We start from the raw sequence: 22,088 nt of genomic DNA on the forward strand, positions 1-22,088 counted from the left end.
CAAGAGACTGCTCTTTATATGACACAATACAAGCACAAGCAAATATGATAATATGATGGCTGCATCCACTCAATTCAGTTCTTTTTTTTTAAATGCATAAAATGGGTACACAAATTTGGGTGACATTTAAACTCTTGGCAAATAGCCAATTTACCACATCAGTAACATAAATGTTAGTTATTTTTGACTTGGGACACTGTGGCAGTGAATCACTGGAAAAATCAGGGATTCATCTTGTCACCTTCTCTCCTTCAGCAGTAGGGAGATGAATTTTCAGAGGGGGATAAACATACTGTTTTCTGAGGTACTGAACTGAGCAAGGCTGGATATAAGAAAAAGGTGGATCGTTAATCCAAGTAAGCAGCTCTTTAATATGACATCTTGCTTTTGTAACTTCTTTATTAATCTTGACTGTTAGAAGAAAAGACAAGTTAAATTGCGTGAGAGCATCTTGTGATTATTATATGTGCTCCCACAAATACAAGTGATACTTTAAATTAATTTTCTTTCACAGTTTCCTTAGCAGTTTCTTCTATTTCTTCTAAGCTCCACTTGCAGCTGGTGTTCTCACATAACTTACATAGCCAGGAGTTAAATAATCTCTTAAAAACCAAAAGTAGAATTATGAGGCTCAATACATCAGTAGTAAATACAGTAAACACTTGACAAAAATACAAAGACAGCTGGGGTGTGGAACCAGTTCATTTTCTATCTCTCTAAAAGCTTCTGTCTAATTAGGTTCATTTCTTGACAAAAAAGAATGGGATTAGATCAGTGTTATTGTAGCAGTCACATGGCAGAACCTAGATAGTTATATTTGTCAAGCATTTAATTAATTTCTAGTCTTGTACTGGCCTCTCATTTACAAATCTCATGGGAGACTACATGACTTTTCATGAGCAGGAATCTTTATGTTTACCCTCATGTCAGGGTTACCTACAGTGAAATTGCCATCTTTACAAACACTTCACAACATTTCAAAAATGGCATTCTGTCTGGGAGAAGAGGAAGATCATGGCCCATTTGTTCTCCCTCCTTTATCTTGGAGGGAAGAGGGGAGAAGTCAAATTCTGTATTTTATATAACAGAGACAATTCCTAACAGACTGCAATGTCATGTACTGAAAACATGGTCAGGAAACAACAACTATAAGCCCCTACTTGTTCATATGACAAATATTTCACTGAGAAGTGGAGCAACATCAAAAAGCTAGAAAACAAATGGTCATTCTCAGCTCTGCCAGTGTTGCAGCTGGTATTCACACAGGTTTAGATTAATCCATGAGACACTTCTTCAGATCTTATCCCAGGTGTCAGTTAAGCAAGAAATCAGGCTCACGATAACCAAAGAGTTTAAAATCGCCTTCAAATCGTGCATAGAGGCGTCTTATGTCTCTCTTGCTAATTCCTGAAAAATACCGCTCTACTTTTGTTCTGTTGTACGCCGTTATGCCTGGTGGGATTGTGGGGTATGATACCAAGTGGTCTATGCCAGCTGCTTTCAAGATATACGGAGCATCGTCCTCCAGGGTTTCGTGGTGTCCGATCACACTGTATGTGATTTCACAGGGAGCACAAAGTTCCACGTATGTTACCCAGTGAATGATGTGGTCACCAAACTGAACATCCAGCCATCGGTGATTAGGGTCCCCCAGGTAGCGCACAAAGTCCTCAAACTGCAGCCCTTTTGTCTCTGTGCGATTCTTTCTGTATTTACGGATGATGCCGGGAGCAATTTCATGCCGGTACCAAGGTTCAAACCGAGGATTGTGCACAAACTTGTCTTTAAATGCAGAAATAAGTCTTTCAAATGGATCTCTAACAATAAAAAACTTGAAGTATAAATTCAGTCTAAACAGGGGAAAAAAAAAATTAAAGAATTAAGCAAAGTTTTCAGCATACACTTAAAAAATGTACATAAATTGACCACAGAGACAGCAACACGAATCTTAGAGCACTTGCATCAATATTATAATCGACAATTTCTGTCTTCTTACTAGCAGTTTTTACGTACGGGACAAAGAAGAAATAGTTCATCCTAGTTTTCACATTTTATTCAAGCTTATCTCAATCCATAATAAACAGGAGACAAAAGACACTGAGAGCTCCAAGTTAAGGATATTTGTAATGTCATGTGATCAAGCTCAAAAAGCAAAATACATAAGGACATGGGGAAAAGTGCATTGGTGCGTTGGTGCAGCTAAATGCATACAGAGGGCTGCATTTTTCACTGGCAAGCAGCTAGATACATTGCTGCTTAAGTACAAAAAAATTAAGAATGTTAATTTATTTTGATGTTTTGTCATGCTTTCAATAATGTCTGAGAGCACCACTGAAACATGAGACCACAGTTTTCAACAGAATTTCATGCATTACTATCATACTGTAATATGTCATATTCTGTAGTCAGATTATCTGTAGGAGGTTCATTTCAATAAATAGCTAAAAAAAGAGATTGAGAGCCCAGTCTTCACTGAGATAAGGATGGATGGACTGGATGTGGATGGACTCTTCAGCCTGCACAGCACTTGAATCATACTTCAGATACTCCTGACTTAGTCCTAGGCAGGCAGGGCTAGACAAAGGTCAGCCAACTAAATCAACAGATCCATATCATCCTGCATTCCACACCTAGAACTCTGGTAATTTCAGATCCAAACCAAACCTATGGTACACACCTCCAGCATAGCTTCCATGCTGAGCAGAACACAGCAACCCAAGCAATAATGGATTCAACATATCCTAACTAGGGCTCACCTGGGGGTGAGCCCTTTCTTTCTGCAGGGCTGCTCACAGGTAGGGAGAACAGATCGACGTTCTCAAGAATGCAGTGACAATCTTTTCCTTCGCACAATATCAACACAATCAAATGACCCCAATTCTACACGCACAGCTGTGATAAATGTCTTTGTGCCACTGCATGCAACAAAAAACCCTGGGCTGAGCTATACTGATATGTGACACATATAAAGGGCTGACTTTTCAGAATGGTGTAATGCACATAAACACATGCAAGCACAGGCTTACAAGTACCCACTGTCCTCCTATGTCCTGTTCTCTCCATGTTGCCACCCCTTACAGGGATTATATATGGCATAGGTTCTAGTAGAGATGAGAGCAGGCACAGTTAAAAACCTAGCCAAAGTAATGCAGAAGTACTATTGCAGAGTATTTTTTGGCTCTGAAAATAACCAGAAGCACTTAAACAGGAAGGCAAAGTGGTTCAGCTGAAAGCAAAATATTCTGGCACTAGGAAGCACTAACAATTTAAACCTAACTAGTTCAATAACAGTAAGTACATCTGCTGCAATGACAATCTTACCGGTAGACAATAAAGTTTACCATACAAGACAACAGGATGGGCTGTCCAATTAAACCTTCAGTTCTGAAGATCAACTATCTAACAATCAGGCATACACTGAATTACAGAAACCTTATATCCCAGGGAGCTGGTTGGTTCACCTAACTATACCACAAATTACACTGGTTCTCCTTCAAAGCCAGTAGGAAGGCAGACACAGCAACATCTGTGAGGATAACAGAATAGTGCCATAATACAAGTGGTGGAGCAGAAACCATCAGTTTCAGATGCAGACTTGTGCTGTACCCTTGATGGCTCATAACACCACTGACCTCAAACCCCTCCCACACTCACTGGCAGGGCCACTTACCGTTTTTTAATTTCAGAGTCACTGAAAGAGGACAAGCGTGGAAGGCCATTCTTCTCATGATCATGTACAATGTTTTCTGGGATCTCTTCTATGGAAGAAAATGCTCCTAGACAAATCAAAGTAAGAGAGCAAGTGATTCATTCAAGGGAAAAAAACAGTGAGTATAAGCAAGCATGTGTGCCTTTGGCTGACAGTTTTATGTCTTTCTCTTTTCTTTATTTTTACCATTTAATGTTACTATATTTAAAACTGTTAAATTATGAGAGATTCTGACTGCGAAGCTGAAAACTGTTAAAATTCTTTAGGGTATGTGACATCAAGGTCTGAGACCAAATGGCCCCAAAATTCTTAGAAAAGCATATTATGCAAATTTCACCAGCAATTTTGTCTAAGCCTGTAACACTCCTCACATGTCAGTGTCCCCATTCTCTTTCCCTCTGCCTGCACATATAAATGGAGAAAGACTTGAAGGATTAACTCAGAAGAAGGAACCAGCTTTTTGGCTGAGCTTCAACCACCAACGAAAATAAATGCTATGAGCTGCTTTTGGAACAGCTTCAATGCAAAAGTACTTTGCTTTCAGGATCCATAAAGTTTTTTTTTAACAAGTATGCTGTGCTGAAACAAAAATTCCAATCAGAGAATACTCCACAGATTAAAAGGCACTAAAATTAACAACACAAGTCTCCAGATATTCATTTCTGCAAGCACATGAGCTGACAAGAAAAATAACGTCACTTAACTCTGCTGCATTTGTTTCAGTACCCTGATCCTGAAAGGTTTTATGACCTTGAGAAACATCTCATGTGGCCCCTTGGGCCTTAGGCATAAGCTTTTACACAACAGCATCATTTCAGAATATCAACCTGCAACAAGCACAGGGTGCTACAAAACAAGCCCGTTAAGTGAAAGCCTCTACAGCCTTCTCGTTTCCACAACTGAAGTGAATAATACACACCACTCAGCTGCTCAGTTTTCCAAATTTTTTTTTTCCTAGAGGGGGCAGGGGTGAGGGTGCAGACTGGAGTTGTATTTAATCCGTTTCAGGTTTTCAAATGTATTTTTTTGGTACCATAGGTGAATCGCATGTGGATTACAGACGTCAGATTAGACAGCCTCCGAAACTGATACCTTGCATTCATGCAGAGAACATATACAGTACAAGCAGTAGCAGAGTTAGCTCCCCCACAGTGCCACAGCTGTCTCTCCCCATCCTGAACCTCCAAATGCCACTTAGGTATTTGGACATAAATTATTACCCCTCAAGTATCAGCTCTGCTTTCTGAGACTACCTAAAGAGGAGGAAATTAGGTCAACCACCGCAGTAGCCTTCATCAGCAGATAACCAGTGCATTGGCAGCTTAAGGCAAAAGAGGCCAGTGTTTATGTGGAAGCAATTTTGTATCATTATCCAACATGACAGAACTAGGAAACTCAAGGTGAAAGGTTCCTTGCTGTTAAGATGTGAATTATCCTCCACTCAGCATAGCAAGTACATCCTTGCCCATCCTGAGGAATTCTTTGCATATTATCTCTCAAATGCTGATAAGAGCAGGTACTTCCAATGCCCTCATATAGTTTCATATTTAGTACTTTGAGTGTGGCTTTCATAGGTGGTAAGAAACATGCACAAAGGTATGTGCAGATTTTTAGCTCACATTCATAGATCAAGGATGAAATTAACATTAAAGTTTTTAAAGCTAGTACTGCTTGCTAGAGAAGCTTTGCTGAGGGACACAGCTCATTTGCTAATTTTTAAACACACTAGTCCCTTTATTCCTTCTTCCACCATCTTTTATAACATACTTTTGGTGACCAAACTATTGTGTTAAGCACCTCAGAATCTTCATAACTCTTAAGATGGTTCACTGATAGAATACACACAAGATGTCAAAAATACAGAGCAGCTGCCAAGTTTTAACTGGCTTTCTTCACGACTAAAATCTCTAGTTAAAAGTCACTGGCCTTCAGCCAGAAATTTCATATTATTGTTACTTAGGAATTGTAATACCTTTTCATATACTTTGAAATTCTATAAATTAGTGCAGCCCCTCAAAGATAAGAAACCTAACTACCACATACATGTGGGTACTCTGTCATGACTCAAATAACTTTGAGCCAAGTAGTAACAATACTTACTTTTACAGAAAGAACAGACATCATTTTAAGGGGATGTTTTGAAAGGACTAGAAACAACTGTGATAAATGAAAAGCTGAAATTAAGTATCAGTGTACAGAAATGCAGGAAGAATTCATTTTAGTTGCCCCAGTTAGAGTAATTCCGTTTCCTCCTCCTCAAAGAAACCCACCACCCACAGAAAAGTAGATACCATTTAAAACGATCAAGACTTTTTTCCACTGCGTGTTGCCCACTTTTGGTGTCTGACAGAACAGGATCTTGTGCTTGTCACACACAAATATTCGGTCCAAGACGAATTTGGAAACTGCGGTATGAGAGAGATCTCTCAACGCAGTGTCTCTGCAGACATTCCTGAGAAGCTCAAGTCTTTCCATATGAACCAGGGGTTGGCGGATCAGATTTCCTGAAAAAGCTTTTCCAGTCGGCTTAATGAAATGCAGAGGAGAAAGAAAAAACAAAAGTTAAAGACTTTAGTTTTCAGATCAACTTCTAAAGTATAAAAATCCCCAAACTATGCACCCTTAATGACTCCCAGATTCATGATTAAAACATTGCTACCTATGTATTAACTAAAGGAGTAGCCCACAGTTTGCTTCCTGGGCTGCTTCTGTACATTGGTTCAACTCTTAAGACATTAAATGGTAATATACAGTATTAAGAGCTTTCCTATACAACAATTTAAGTGCGCTGCACAGCAGCAGGGTCTTATCTTTGGATAAAACACGCCTTGATCAAATACTGGAATTCTCACAGAGTTTCAACAGCCTGTAAGAAAACTTCTGAGAGGTTAGGACAGGAATTTGAACATAAATTATGCTTAAGAAGATGATGCTAATCCATCTTGGGTCAGCAAGCGTGATTCTTGGAGATGTCCTGTGCAGGCTAAGAGCTGGACTCAATGATCCCTGTGGGTCCCTTCCAACTCAGAATATTTTGTGACCCATCTGGGAAAAATTGGGAAAAATTTTAGGATAACAGTTCTTTGTAGTTGTGTTGTTTTCTAGCACCTGTAGGTATCCAGTGTTTCCATTTATCCAAGCTGAAATAAAATAAGGTGAATAAAAATGTGAACAATGAACATCAGTGTGACAAATAAAAGAAGTAGCAGGATAGCTCTCCCCAAAAATGGATGAGCTGTTTCATATGTCTCATTTTTCTGTGACTAAGACAGGAACCACAACCACCTCTTGCCTCACAACTAGTGGAGTGAGAGGAAAACCAACAAGCTTCTCTACTTAAGAGGATGGGAAAGTTTAAATTTCTACAGACAAATTTTCACCTTTCCACTAACTGAATAGCAATCCCCAATATGAATACAGACTAGGGGATGAACTGATTGAGACCAACCCTGCCAAAGACTTGGGGATACTGATGAGTGAAAAACTGGATGTGTGCTGGCAGTGTGTACTTGCAGCCCAGAAAGCCAACCACACCCTGTGGCCAGCAGCTCAAAGGAGGTGATTCTCCCCCTGTTCTCTGCTCTACTGCCACCTGGAGTGCAGCACTGGAGACCCAGCACAGGAAAGACATGGACCTGGTTAAGGGAAGGTCCAGAGGAGGCCATGAAGATGGTCCAAGATGGAGCACCTTCCTATGAAGACAGACTGAGAAAGCTGTGGCTGTTCAGTCTGGAGAAGGAAAGGCTCCAGGAAAACCTCACTGCAGCCTTTCAATGCTCACGAGGGGTTTGTAAGAAAGACAGACTTTTTATCAGGGCCTGTAGTGACAAGACAGCACTAGTGGTTTTCAACTGAAAAAAAATAGGTTTAGACATTAAGAAGGAATTTTTTCCTATGAGGGTCAGGCACTGGAACAGGTTACCTAGAGCAGCTATGGGGATGGCCCATCCCAGAAATGTTCAAGGCCAGGTTGGATGGGGCTCTGAGCAACTTGACTTAATGAAAGGTGTCCCTGTCCATGACAGAGGGCTCGGAACTAGATGATCTTCAAAGGTCCCCTCCAACTTAAACCATTTGGTGATTCCATGATTTTAGGTACAGTGTCCAAGCTACAGATGAAAAAGGAATTATTTTACTTTTTGTCCCAACATTCTGTACGGAAAAAAAAAATCATTCTACTTTTTCTGTTTATTACTCTTCTCCGATACCCCCTGCTTAGAATGTAATCTGAACAGGTTATTTTATCTGTCCAAACAATTCTTTCTGCATACAACCAAAATTAATGTTGTTATTCAACATTTAATGCTGTCAGGAAGTCAAGGGGGGATTTTTTTAGATCAAGAAACCTTATTATCCTCTTCCATGCTAGTAAAGAAAGCTATTAAAACTCACTATACACATCTGCCAGTCTTCCACTGAACAAAGTGTTTTTCCCACATATTTTGAAGATAACTTAAATTTCATGTTTTTGAAAAATGAAAACAAAAAGAGTCATGTTTATACAGCTAACCTACCTTCCATGCTGCACCACATAGGTACTTTAAACATAAGATGACGTATGTATTAATGCAAAACAAAAATATTTAGCCCACTCTGCAACTGGTCTCAAATTTACATTTGTATAAAGGATTTTCAAAGTTTCATTGTCAATTTGCTGAAAGCACAGAACTATGCATCTAAAAGATCAGCTGGTATTGACTACTATTGTGTTCATGTTCTACTTCGGAAAAATGCTGAAATGCAAAACACAAAGAGCAGAAAACATGAAAAAAATTGACATGGATAAAAAGAAACAGAGATTGGGCAGAAATCTAAGAGAACAGAGAAGACACAGGCTTGCCCTCAACAACAACAAACCTGATTGCTATGGCAAGACAGAATACAAGTAATCCAAAACTGGGCCATTATATTTTAAAGGCTAACAAAAACAACTGCCCTGACTTGATAAAGGGGTACTGTAACAATTTTCTCCTGGAAATGGAAACACATTAAGTTGAATCATCCAGATGAAACAAGACAGCAGGCTACCCTAACAAACCAGCTTTGTGAAGTTAAAATGAATTCTGTCGGCTCTATCTAAATAGAACAGTCTGAATAAATAATTCCTGTCTAGCAACTCATGTAACAAAAGGAAACCCTTCCTTAATCTCTTATTTTCTTCTACTCCTTAATACACATAACCCTTATCTCAACAGAATGCACCTGGAATTCTTCAGGCCAATGTTTTTCCTCTGGCACATGTACCTCCTCCACTTTTGTCACAGCTGTCAGTATCAATGGCTCTTGCTTGGCACCATAGCCTAAAGAAGGAAGAGAGAGAACAGCATTACAGAAGGTGAGGGGAAGGCAACTATTTCTGCTTTACAACTAAAATATATGAACTTTACTTTCTGCATTAAGCCTACAAAACTAGGATTTGTTTCTACATGGAAAGGCACCAGACAAGACAGATACAGACTATGAATATTTTAAAGGATGTACTCTGTGGGAATTTTGGATGCACCTTCATTTGACTTTTATCAAAGAAACATACCCATTATATTTTACTTGGTTTTTCCGGTTGATTGCTTTGCTTTTTTTCTAAAAAGTGTGCAAAGAGACACCAAAGTCTTGAATCCAAATACTCTAATTGATAGACAATTTAGTATAACTATATGGACTTGTGCATAGGAGATTTTTGTTTTTCAATGAACTTGCCAAAGCATGTCCAAATAAAAAACTTAAATCTATTGGGTTCCTCTCTCCCCTTATACTAGTACAAATGTTTCTTCTTTTGTAGACTATTAAACTTACAAGAAGGAAAGTGTTGTTATGGACCCCCTTTTATTTCTGTCGTGCTCTAAGTAAGCATCTATAACCAACAATAAATAAAGATCCTCTCTTTCTTTATTACTGGGCCGATGGCCTTCCTTAGAGATTCTCACAACAGCAACAAACTCAGCTGATACTCTTGTTCTTTTTTAGGGCAGCTAATAGTCTGAGACCAAATTAAAGCAAGTAAGGATGAACCCTTTTCATCCTTTGCATTTAGTATGGTCCAGAAAAACCAAAAAACATCACTATAGCTTTAGTTTACACAGTCCAGAAAGATCAAAAATAATTTGAAGCAGCTTTCCCTAAATATAAAGCAAAAAGAACATGATTTCTCCCTGAAAATTTATTCCCATCCATATTGGATTACTTTTCCCTTCATATAGATTCTGCTATGAATAATGTTCCCTCATCTGCATCCACAGGGGCTGTTTCATGGTTGAGAAAATGTGTGCACTGCCTATGTCCTTTTCTTCAGGGAGCACTCTACTCTGCCTACACTAGATTTTAACAAAGGGCACGCATGGAAAAGCAAGTTAAAACTAAAAACAATGTAAGCATTCAAGCATTCAGAAACTGTAATTATTGCTGTGCACAGACTTACTTCATGGTTTACTTCTGTAAAATACAAGTAATCTGATTCAGTGAAAGAGCAGCTAAACTATTTTTCACTATCATTGTGTAAAAGCATGCCTGTAGATCCTACTAGGAATGATGGACAGAAACTTACTCCTTAGATAGTTTGTACTGCTCATGCACCCAAGACATCAGTAAAAGGCTTAAACAAAAGAACATTTATTCACTGAGCATCTGCTGGTTTTATTTTATCTGCTAAGAAGACACATCCAAATAACAAAAATTTCTGACAAGTCGTATTTTATTAAGTCTAAAAGCTTCTCCAGGATTTGCCATCCTTGTTTGGACTTCCTCCAAAATTCTCTTGGTATATTCAAAGTATTATTTCCCTTCATTAGTTTTATTACAAATACTCCAACACATATATACACTTAGCCACAGTCATGCCTTTGCAGGACAAACTTAAGAATTTATATATCATCTGCTCAGAGAACTATTCAAAAGGAATGGAATATTCAGCATAGGAAAAAAAAAAAAAAAAAAAAAAAAAGAGAAAAAAACATGGCAAGCCAAGATAATAAAAAACAAATAAATGCAGAAGCTATGCTCTAGTTATTATTTTTTTAAACTATATTTTAACTTTCCTGACAAGTTCTGATGAAAAGAACCACCCAAAGAATATCTGAGCTGAGAAACAAGAGTTGAAATAGAGTGAAATACTGGAAGATATAACTACCTAACATAAAACTAGCTGATTTGCAGATGCACCAGGACAGAACAGCTGGGTCCAAGGAAAGCTAAGTCACTCTACAGTTCTCCGCTGCAAGACTTGCTGAATCAGTCTTCACATAGATGCATACTATTTATAAAGGTATACCTTAATGTATTTATCCATTATCAAGTTATTGAAAAATATGGCACAAGTGTCAGTGCTTCAGAAGTTACATATTTTTGCATGCCTTACAAAGGTGCAGAAACACAGATCTTTTAAGACTTGAAGTTGTATCACCACCTTCACACAAAACCCTCAGTAGGATGCCTTTGAAAGAGCAGCTCCCCAGCAGACACAAAACTAACAAGCTCTGTGGTGTCATCAAATGGCTTAAATTCCTCTTCCTCTTAATAACATCTTGGCTACTTAAGCTAGGCAAAAGCCTATAAGCTGTTTAAAAGTCAAACAGCAGGGGATAAAACTGAATGCAAGAAGCAGGCCAGAGGTGGCTAGGCAAAGTGCACTGCAAATGAAATGAAACTGTCCACAAGTTTTACCTAAAGCCTCAGCCACAAGACAAGCAGTGACAAAAAGATGGAAACTAGTATCACATGAAATGAACTCTTCCGCACCCTCTGAGTCTCTTCTGACTTTAAACAGGTAATAGCACTCTCTTGTTGTTGCACAGAACTTCTACCCCTAGTAGATCATGATACTGAAACTAAATGTATTTGAAAAAGCAGACCTACCAAGACAGTACTGCCAAACATGATACCTTCTGCTCTTAACCACCAAAAGAATCTCCCATGATGTTAGATTTGCAGACTTCTAGCAAGAAAAGGAGCTGAATGTCAGCACTGTCATTTCCAGAAATTTAGTTGTTCTGTTCTCAGTCCTACTGAAGAAGTGATAACATGCCAAGAACTACTTTTCATAGAAAAGAGTGCTTTTGTGAAGCACTATTCAATTTTCTGTTTCACATCAAACATTAAAGCTAAACTTACCATCTGGGTCTTTAAAAGTCAATGTGATAAACTTGCTAGCAACCATGAACATGAATATCACCCAAAAGCATGCAGCTAGCAGCAACCACTGGTGGTGCATGTTGTCAGATGTGAGCCATATAAAGCTGGTACTTCCTGTTTGAAAGAGAAAAGATTGACACATTCACTATTTTTGTTACAGTTTAGGAAAATACTTTCCATAACCAAAAAGGGAAAAAAAAAGCATGTGTATCATAAAACATAGCAGTGGATTTCACTTTTTACTTTTCGTCCATTCAGCTGTATTTTTAACCAATATTGAGGTTGAGGCAAAGTAATCACTGGCTGCTATCAAAGGGAGGCTTCATTCCCTCACCTCTGTGTACAATTCCCAGCCCCCTGCTTGTGCTGGGAATAGCACTGTCTGACTGCTTGGGGAGACAGATCAGCAAAACCCCCAATTTTTTCAAAGAAGAGTTAAATTTTTTTGATTCAGATTAGCAAGATAGCCTGTTGTAGGAAAGGAAGGGAGAATGAAGATAGCTGTGCTTTCAGCGGTAGATGTAACATTAGCACTATGCTTCATTATCCCAAGTCAACTGATGACATATAACAGACTCTTCCCCTGTCCAGCCCACAGAAATTAACAGGCTGGAAGCTACCAAGCTGGAACACTAAGCTTAAGCTGGCCAAATATTTTTCAGTTTCTGGGCAGCAGTGCCTACTACCTGCAGTTGTATCCCTGCAGGTAAGCCTCTAAGACAGAACTTCCCCAGGAGTGCAGGAAGGGTTACTCAAACAACTGAGACTGCAGTTTTAATGTGCAAAGAAACCACCCACAGGAACTGACTGAATACATGCAGTTCTATCCTGATTCTTGAAACTGCTATCTTAATAAATTATTTTCTATGACTGTAGGATTAAATATAAGGAAATCAAAAGATTGATGTTCCAAGCCACTAAAAGAAATGGAAAATTTTAAGCTGTATCTTTAGCTGAATTTCCAACTTCTGATTGGGCAATACACACGGGGGTAGACACCAGGTATCTGTGAAAGCTCCACTGCAAATAAAAAAACAACCCACATCCAAAACCCACAAAAATGCAGTACTATTGTCTCTACTGTTGTTGGAGAGATAAGACACCTGAGGGCCTGAACTCAGGCACTGAAAGGAGTGAATGCTTCCTTTTGAGGACACATGCAATACCACATCCAAACATTTAACCAAAGAGCATCTAATAAAAAAATCTCATACAATGACATCCTCACAACAATCCTATAACTAGCAGTAAGATCAAACTCAGTCCTAAAGTAGCCACATGCAACTTCAATGAGAGTCACATCTGCACAGTTTGTGATCGCAATTTCTGTACAGCCATTTAAGTGAATTGCCAAGGAATACAAGAAATGCCCTCATTATGATGCAAAAAAAAAGTTAGGTAATACTTCTAAGGAAGTGTTTATTAAGTTTCTCACAAAGCTTCAATGAAAGAAGTAAGCCTGGTTTTGATGTAGTTTCAGCATGTCCACCTGCAACATCACTACTACTGCTACAGGTGCCAATTGCTTTTCCAACTAGCTTCTGCCTTCCAGCAGTGCAAATGTTCCCAGGAAGAAGTCTCTCCACAGCTGACAGCAGTGAACCATCTCCAAGATACGTTGAAAGCCTGTGCAGGCCATCAAGCAGTTCAAAACAGACTTGGGACCCAAATGATGTATGCGAAATGGGTAAGAGGAGGAAAAGAACTGAATTTCTCCAGTTCAAGGAAAAAAAAATAGCTAGGATGGCAGTGTTCAGGCCTACTTTTATCTTCTCAATGTGGCATTTTTCAGCTTGGCTTCTGAAGTCCCTTTCTTCCCCCCCCCCCCCCCCCCCCCTTCTTTCATGAGTCCATTTTTCAGTACTTCTAAAAACACCAAGCCTAGGTATCAACTGTCTTTTGGACAATTACAGCTGCTGTGACCTCCATTAAGACAACGTCTGTCATCTCCTGGTTTTTGCTGCAATTCCCTGGCTGACAACTGATCATGCAACAACCAAAACACGTTTATTCTTCATGATCTGGAAAAGTGTAGACCAGGAAAAGCAAATATTGCAGGAATTCAACCAGACTGGCCTCTTTTCAGCTAAGTAGTTCAAAATTTATTCCCATCCTGCCACTGTACTAGTGCAAACCTGCCATAAGATTCATGCTGAAAACCACCAGGTCTCAAAGGTCCTCATTTTTCAGCCTGCCATGAAATGCACCATCTTCCACTTAAGCACTGAGATTTGTTACCTTTACTCTCAGATATTGCACTCATTTCCAGCTCTCACAGAAGACAAAAATTCAGATCAGGTATCAAGACACAGAACTGTAGAAATTACATTTTTTACTTTTTGGGTAGCTCTGCTAAAACCATGAGATTGGGTAGCTCTGCTAAAACCATGAGAACTGTTCAATATTCAAAACACTGAATGCAGCAGACTGACAGAAGCTTGTAGAGAACACTGCAGGAGTTAAACCTCTAACGATCAGCTATGGGCTTTCCAGAGGTATAATAAAAAGTCTGGGCCAAACCCCTCTGCCCAACTTAGTGTTTTTGTGCTACATAAAGCAGGGCTGAAACAGCCTCCAACATTCATAGCATCCCTGCTATGAATATCCCTTCAATAACAGTGATGGATGCACACCATTCAGTAAGCACTATTGATCTATATCCCCTTATGTAATTGGTGTATTGGATTTCTAAGAAATTGTGTTAAATCACATGGGAAATGCAGTTCCTGCGCTATAGGGACAGGAGAGTATTTCAGCCAGTCACCTACAAGCAGTACAATTCTTACCTTAAGGACAGGACTTAGACAGCATGAAGGGGTCAGAACTGCAGCCACATCCCTAAGAACCACCACTTTTACCCTTCAAGACGTGGAAGCTGAGAGGAAAACATTAAGCAGTTTTGTCTACTCTTTTTTTTTTTTTTTTTTTTAATGTGCATAGGAAATCTGCAACCATACTCGTGAATGTAAGAGTCTTGTCAGTGGATCTGTCCTAATGTAATTATGATGTTACTACACTGTTACTCACTTCTACCATCCTAAAGTATATCTGTATCAGCAGCTCATCACTGATCTCAAGAAGCAAAACTATTCAAAGTTACAGACAGGAATATCTCAACCATTATGCTCACTTAAATGCAATGATCAGTACCTTTTTTTAAAAAATAAGGTGTTTATGTTGTTTCTCTGTCTCTACCTTAAAATTTTTATTGTTTTCACATAGGGTAATTGCATTTCCTATTTTTTTCTATTTTATCTTTAACCTTACTGCATTTCTGTTGCCTCTCCTGCACTTATTTTCTAGTAAATACATGTACTAGGTTTTGTTTTCCTCTTTAAAAGGCTCCTTCAGCTTCCAAAACAGTCTTCTATTTCTGGTTGTCTAAAACACAATTCTTCTTTACATGCAGACAAAAGCAAGAAATATTGTTGAAGAATGGTTAGCAGAGCAAGGTCATGGATTATTACAAGCCTTATGGCCCGATACCAAGTGCTAGCAACCTAGGTGCTGCTAAGACAAGCCGTCCTTGGGACAGCAGTAAGCACGGTTACAGGCCAAAGATAAAAGAACTTGTGGTTAATAGAGCGTAGCAGTAAGCATGTATACAAAGTTTTCAGCATGCCAAGAGGAGGAACCTTCTCACGCTTGATATAGCCAATCAAGTATAGATGAGTAGTGTATGCTAACCAATTATAATCTGACAAGTATGCTGAACGCTTCGGGCAAAAGTATAAGAACGGATGTTATGAGCAATAAAGTTGAACAATGCTTTACCAATCATATTGATTAACTGCATTCTTCCCTCGCCAAAATCCTCCGCAAAATATGCTGAAGGTTTAGTCCATTTTCTCACAATGAAATACACAGCTTTCTGGTTACTTTCTCCCTCTTATTGCAATTCTACACATTTTAGGAGCACAAGATCTCAAAACTCCTGTCCCCACCCATTCCTCTGTCCTTCCCTCTAAGGGCTGCCACAAACTGTCACATAACCCTCAGATCAGCCAGATGAATGTTTGGGTTTTTTTAATAAGAAAAAAAATGGGATCACCAATCTCATACACCAACACACAACACAAACATAAACCACAGATCAAGATACAGAACTGCAGGCTTCACCCGTGGCCTGCAAGTAACCTGATACCTCGAATAAACACTCATTCTTTGCAGAAGACTTCTGTCTTCAAGTGAACGATGGGACAAAGTGTGAAAGATTTAAGCAGCATTGAAACTCAGGGCACAGTCGCTGCTCTGCAGCTTATGCTGCTTGCCCAGGGGCTCCTGCGCAGGACAGTCCCTGCACACATCATCAATGGCAGTGACACGCCAGGACGCTCAAACTCCCAACTGCTTGCCCATCAGCTTGATGACTGACATCACTGGAAATGGAACTGGTAAAGAGGGCCAAGCAACTTCCATTGTGTTATCTTACAGGTAAGAAAATCTGGCCTATTTGTTACACTTATAAAATTTTTCAGACTAACATATATCACAGACACTCCTTCGGCAAGTTGCGTGGTGCTACTAAACCTAACATTCATAGTAACCAGCTGGCTCTTTCCTAAGGCTCTCCTCCTCCCGAGGGCACTAACAGGCCGGCGTGTCTTTCCAGCTCCTGCTGGGGCCCGGAGCGCTCCAGGCACACGCAGTTCACCTGTCGGCGGGATGCGAACCAAGGACTAGGGCGGCAGCGCCGACACCAGCTGCGTGACCCAGCCGGGCGGCGGCCGGCGGCCGGGACCCTGCCGCCCCTCCGCACCGTGCCCCGTCTGACAGACACCAGCTCCCACTCCTGGGGCCACCCCACGCTCTTCACAGCCGCGGACAGCAGCGGCTCATCTCTCCCCTGCGTCCGGGCTTCGTGGCCGGTCCATTCATTCCATAAGACCAGAGCTGTCCCCGCCAAGAAGAGGGGACAGGGCCGTGCTCTGACCGGCAGAGGACGAGGCGAGGCAATGCCCAAGTCCCAGTCCCAGACCGGCTTCGGGCGCAAGGACCTGGGATAAACAGACATAAACTTTTCCCGTTCTGGAAGAGGAAGACGCAGGCTTCCCCTCACCCGGCAGAAACGGACAACACATGCCCGCAGCGCCCGCTGGTTTCCCCGCCCGACCCGGGGTGCCGGAGGAGCTTCTTCTCGGGGCTGGCGGCCGCCAGGCCTCCCCGTGTGGCCCTGCCCGGCCCCTTCCCGGCTTACCGGCCCTCCAGCGCCGCTGCCCGCAGCCCCGGCCCGCGGCGGCGGGGTCCCGCCTCACTCGGCGGCACGGCCGGCCCGCTCGGGCGGCCTCGGCTCTCGGCGCATTCCCCCCGCCCGGCTGCGGGCGGCTGCGCCTCCCCGGCCCCGCTCAGCCTCTGCCGCCGCCGCCCGGCCCTGCCGCCGCCGCCTCCATTTCCTCCCGGGGCCGCGGGCACGCCCTAGCCCCGCCGCCGGGAAGGGGACGACGGTGAAGGCCGCCGCGGGGACGGCCCGGTTCGGCTTCGAGAAGACGCAACGCCGCACCCGGCCGCCCGAAGGCGGGAAGGAGGGAGGAATAGAGGGCGGGCTGGGCAGCTCTGCCCTCCCCTCCCCGCTCCGCCTCTTCCCTCCCTCCCCTCGAGCGTGGCGTTGCAGCCGGACTCACAAGTGCGGGCTTGTGTACTGTGTTTGGGTTGTTACGTTTGGATTTTTTTAACCGGTAAAATACCTTTCGTAGGTCACTAACGCTCGTGTTTAGAAAAACTGTGTATCTGGAAATCACAGAATCATTTGTATTGGAAAAAACCTCTAGGATCTTTGAGTCTAACCGTTCCCCCAGGACTGCCGAGGCCACCACCAAACCACGTTCCGGAGGGTCACATCCATGTGGTTTCTGGACGCTTCAGGAGGGTGATTCCACCGTTGCCCTGGGGAGCCTGTGCCAATGTTTGACAACCTTTCCACGAAGAAATTTTCCCAAAAACCTGACCTAGATCTCCTTTGGTGCAACAGACTGTTTCCTCTGGTCCCATCACTTGCTACTTGGGACATGAAATCTATCCTCGCCCGGCTACAACCTTCTTGTTAAGGAGTTGAAGAGATCAATAGGGTCCCTTTCCATGTGACTCTTCCTCCCTCGTGTTTCTCCAAACACCTCTTACTATTTCTTCCGTTTTCTGGAGCCAACCATCAGGCAGGAAAGTTGCCCTTGGTCAGGCAGGAATGAAACAATTCACCTGAAAGCAGCTGGTAGAGCCAGGCATTCCCCAGCCCCTCAGCCTGACATGGCAGACACAAGGGACGGTGTAGGCTCCAGGAGAAGAAAGCTGCCCTAAAGCACTGTGAAGAACAGCTGTAGTGTGACGGCAGGTATTGTCTGAACGCTGCTGTAGCCCAGCCCAGGCTTCTTTTCCCCCAAAGGCATTGCATAGTGCACACAGTCACTGCACACAGCCGTGCACTCAGTGCTTTGCTCACTGGACAAGCAAAGTGCTCCAGGACTCCGATACCCACAAACCCCATCAAAATCATGTGCTGGTGATGTGTCTCTTTTTAACATCTATTTCAACAGTCCTCTTGAGGACATATTGCAGTCTTACAGTGCACTCCTCCCTGTTAGAGGAGGATTTAGACCCTCTGATCCATGCATTTTCAGACTTGACTACTGTGGTGCACTTTGCTGAAGCCTGACCAAGGAAGTCCAAGGATTCTGTCATTGGTACAGATGCCATGGCCAGCCTGTGGTGTAGAACAGGCTAATGCAAATGTGTTAGCAACCATGTGCTATGCTGATGGCCGCTGGTCTCCAGTGAAGCAGCAGAAACAGATCTCACTGAGAACCAGTGGCCAAAAGCCAATAATCAGAAACCCTATTCTCTGCCTGACTGTGTTTGTATGTATCAGCACCTTGGGACACCACATGTTTGTGCATCCTTTCCTCTGTGCCTGTGGAGTAAAAATGATGATTGTGACAGTTACCTTTTTGGCAAAGCACATCAGAAATCTGTGGCTGTCACCAGTCTGAGTCTTGCACAGGCTACAAAGCTGCTCCTTTCTTCACGTTTCAGTGATGACTACAGTTGCAGCTACACACGGATTTATTAATAAGCAGTCTCCAGCTGTGGAACCAATTCCTGCCAGATTATCAGGCTCAACCTAGGAATTTTAACCTTTCGAGTATGTTGTTACTGACATGTATAATAATTAATCCAGTACAAAAGAGACCAATTTTCCAAATTAAGCCCAGTTAATAAGCTTTGTTGTCAGTAATCGGGCCTGAAAGTGTCTGATGAAGTTGAAGAATGTGTTGCATAGGCAACTGTACTGTTGGATTATACACTTGCTAGTTCAGGCCAACAGGATTCTTGCTACTAATAATGCTAAGCTGTAGTGGGGTTTAGTGCTTTAAATAGGCAGCAAAATCAATGTGTGAGTCTGGGTTCTTTTTAATACTAGAGAATTTTTACATTGCCAGAGCAATGTAAAGGATAATTGAGCTGGTGAAAAGTCACCCTGCTATCTCTGGAATATTCTAGACTGTCTTTCTCAGATAGATGATGCTAAAGCCAATGGAAGTGATGTACCTTTTTTTTTTTTTTTTTCTGTAAAGACATGGACCTAAACCTACAAAATTCATCTTAATAACATGTTTAATGCTTATGCCACTAAAAAAAGGGGCTGTATGCTTTAATAACTCTTGTGTACCTTATTCCCAGTTTGATATTTCTCCTGGAAGGGTTTTTACAAAATGATCCAAATTTGCAACTTGGCCAGTCAGGGAAGACCAGGTGTGGCTCATTCAAGCATTTTAAGAAGTTGTTATCTGTCAGTGGCAAGGCTGTCTTGATTGCCCTTAGTGTAAGTTAATTCTAAGTAGCATTTAAGCATATCAAACTGTTTAAATGAGCCCATGTCTTCGACAAGATAAATAATCACCCATAGTGCAGTTTACTTTTGAACACATCCAGCCTAATCACACTGAAAGAACCTTCATTTTCCTTGACCTTCCAAGCTCATCCTATTCAGAAGAAGCCCAGGCTTGGCCATATTGTTAAACTTATGCTATGTTTATTTTTTGCTTTTTGCTGTTATTTCAGGTTTTAATCCAATGCCAGTTACTAGGATTAGTCTTGGTAGTCCTTTTTAGTCATGCTTTGTTTTCATAAGAGCTGACCTTAAGACAAGTCACCTGCTCAGCATCAAGTACTCACGTTAAATCTTATTTAAATCAGCAGGAAGGCATGCTTTTCCTAGTGCAGTGCCATTATTAGTGAAATCATTTATCTGCTTCATGACTGCATTTCTGGGACATGACTGATCACAAGAGGAGATCTCTTGTGTACAAGTACCTTGATTTACAGGTCAGACATGGCACATTTGGTAAGTAATACATTTATTAGCATGTAATCTTCATTACCACATTCTGTTTCCTTCTGGAACTTAAGGGAGCTTATTTAAATATGGTTTGGGTTGATACAAGATAGAACACATAGAACACTTTGTGGCCTCTACATTATTAAGAGACACTGTGGAAATAATAATTTAAAAAAAAAAAAAAAAGGCAAATGAATTCAGGGAGGTACAGCCTCATACAGATGCAGCATTTACCAATACAGCATAAATATCATATATAAAGTAGCATGTGTTTCCTGGATTATTTTGTTTTTATAAAGTAACTTTAACAAAGCATGAAGTGCAACTCAAAAACAGCCTTGCATAGGAAAGATTGAGGTGTGTGGAGGGACTGAGGGGGTTTAGGGCTAATATCTGTAGCAAAATCATGCTGGCTGTAGTTGGGGTAAAATCAGATCTGTCAGTAGCAAATGAAATGTGTTAACTTGAAGATTAAGTTAACTTTTTATTTTGGGTTGGAAACAAGTTTTACCTCATGATGAGTGACTTGGAATTCTTAAATCTTTGCATATCATTACACCATTTGATTTCCCTTTGAGAAGAAGAAAAAAATATTTAGATTGAGCTAAGTAGGTCATTAGCTGAACCATCTATTTTATCTTATATTCTTCAGACATTTAGTCTGAGTTGGTAGTCTGAAAAAGGAAAACAGATTTGTTAAGTTTATAAATGGCAAAGAACAAAATGTGCTGCTAGGACTGGACTAGAGTAGCTAAGAACTACATTTAATTATCAAATCAATGTCAATTAAAATTGAACCAAATGATTCAAAATTAATTATATGGGTCATAAAATAAGTGCAGCCAATCAGCAAATTATCAAGTCAATGTAGCGAGATAAGTCAATTCTTTAAATAAAAAACAGAAATAACAATTGAATTTTAAGTCCCAGTTATGGGTGTTTTCCAAAGTAGAGAAATTAAGATAATTGACTGAATCACTCAGTGTTCAAAACAAGTTACTGTACTGCAAAGTGACCTCCTACCCTCTTTTAACCCTCCCCTTTCCCCACGGCCCAAATCAGACAGCTGGATTCAGCTGGCAGAGTCAAACTGGCAAGCAGCTGAGTCTTAAATTCACCTGCTGCATTCCCCAAGGGACAAATGATTGCTATTTCCAGGTGATAAAGTTGCTGTGACCCTGCAGTTAAAGTGCTCATGGTTGCATCTGTGGATTAGGCTCCAATGTGGGCAAGCTGCAGGTACCCATGCACTTGCCAGCGCTGTGTCTTGGCTCAAGAGTAGCTGCAAGATTGTCATTGCACAGACAGAGAGCACCAGAGCTGCTCTAGGCTCAGATAGAGAAGTAAGGCAGGGTTTTAGGTGGGGGTTTTTTGTCATTGTTTCTCAAAAAGGATTATTGAGTGGAGGCAGCTGTGCTACTCTGAACCAATACTTCCCTCAACCAGTGTTTGAGATTACACTCTAAAATACTGAAAAATCACCTAAGGACAGCATGGTAAGCAGAAGACACAGTTCCTGACATATAGCAGTAGTGCTGCTGTAGCAAGAGTTAGGAGAGCTGTTGTCTTCTGCTTGATTATCCCTATGTTAGAAAACTGACCAGTTTTGGAGTAAGCAGAAACACCTGAGTGAGCCTGAGGGGTGACTTGCATCATGGAGGTGTGAAGTTTAAAAAAAAGGAAGAGAGGTGGAGGCAGGCACAGAACCTGTGTCCCATTTCCTAATGAATGTATGTAGGATTAGAATGTTCTACATTAAGTGGAACAGCTTTTATAGGGACATTGAGTGCTTCAAATAATTTATAACTTGCTGTTTAGGGCTGGCTCTTGGGAGGTGGCAGATGTGGTATCTATCAGGAGGAGTTTGAACATTTGCTTCCCAAATCCTTATAGCTTAATAGTTAACTAGGAACTGCACCACTCTTG

The 22,088-nt window shown here is 41.2% G+C and overlaps 1 protein-coding gene across 1 annotated transcript; it reads right to left on the bottom strand.

The window, feature by feature from the left end:
* Positions 1–351: 351 nt before the first annotated feature.
* On the bottom strand, positions 352–17,339 carry CHST10 (carbohydrate sulfotransferase 10). The gene is made up of 6 exons (XM_066176591.1): positions 17,031–17,339; positions 11,813–11,947; positions 8,912–9,009; positions 6,001–6,235; positions 3,671–3,776; positions 352–1,850 (listed from the first exon to the last, which is right to left on the bottom strand). Exons 2-6 carry the CDS (start codon positions 11,910–11,912, stop codon positions 1,313–1,315), a joined length of 1,077 nt encoding a protein of 358 aa, XP_066032688.1. The 5' UTR covers positions 11,913–11,947; positions 17,031–17,339; the 3' UTR covers positions 352–1,312.
* Between the last annotated feature and the right edge of the window lie 4,749 nt (positions 17,340–22,088).

This window comes from Chamaea fasciata, unplaced genomic scaffold (genome assembly GCF_029207755.1).
Source record: "Chamaea fasciata isolate MVZ Bird 193981 ecotype frontalis unplaced genomic scaffold, bChaFas1.0.hap1 SCAF_2, whole genome shotgun sequence".
Classification (NCBI taxonomy): Eukaryota; Metazoa; Chordata; class Aves; order Passeriformes; family Sylviidae; genus Chamaea; species Chamaea fasciata.

What these genes read in the sequence shown, in the direction of transcription:
- CHST10 (XM_066176591.1), bottom strand. Translation starts at nt 11,912, where the DNA reads ATGCACCACCAGTGGTTGCTGCTAGCTGCATGCTTTTGGGTGATATTC. An exon ending in ATTGGCCTGAAGAATTCCAG is followed by an intron (nt 6,236 to 8,911) that starts GTGCATTCTGTT and finishes CATTTCATTAAG; the next exon opens with CCGACTGGAAAAGCTTTTTC. An exon ending in AGTCTTGATCGTTTTAAATG is followed by an intron (nt 3,777 to 6,000) that starts GTATCTACTTTT and finishes TGATTTGTCTAG; the next exon opens with GAGCATTTTCTTCCATAGAA.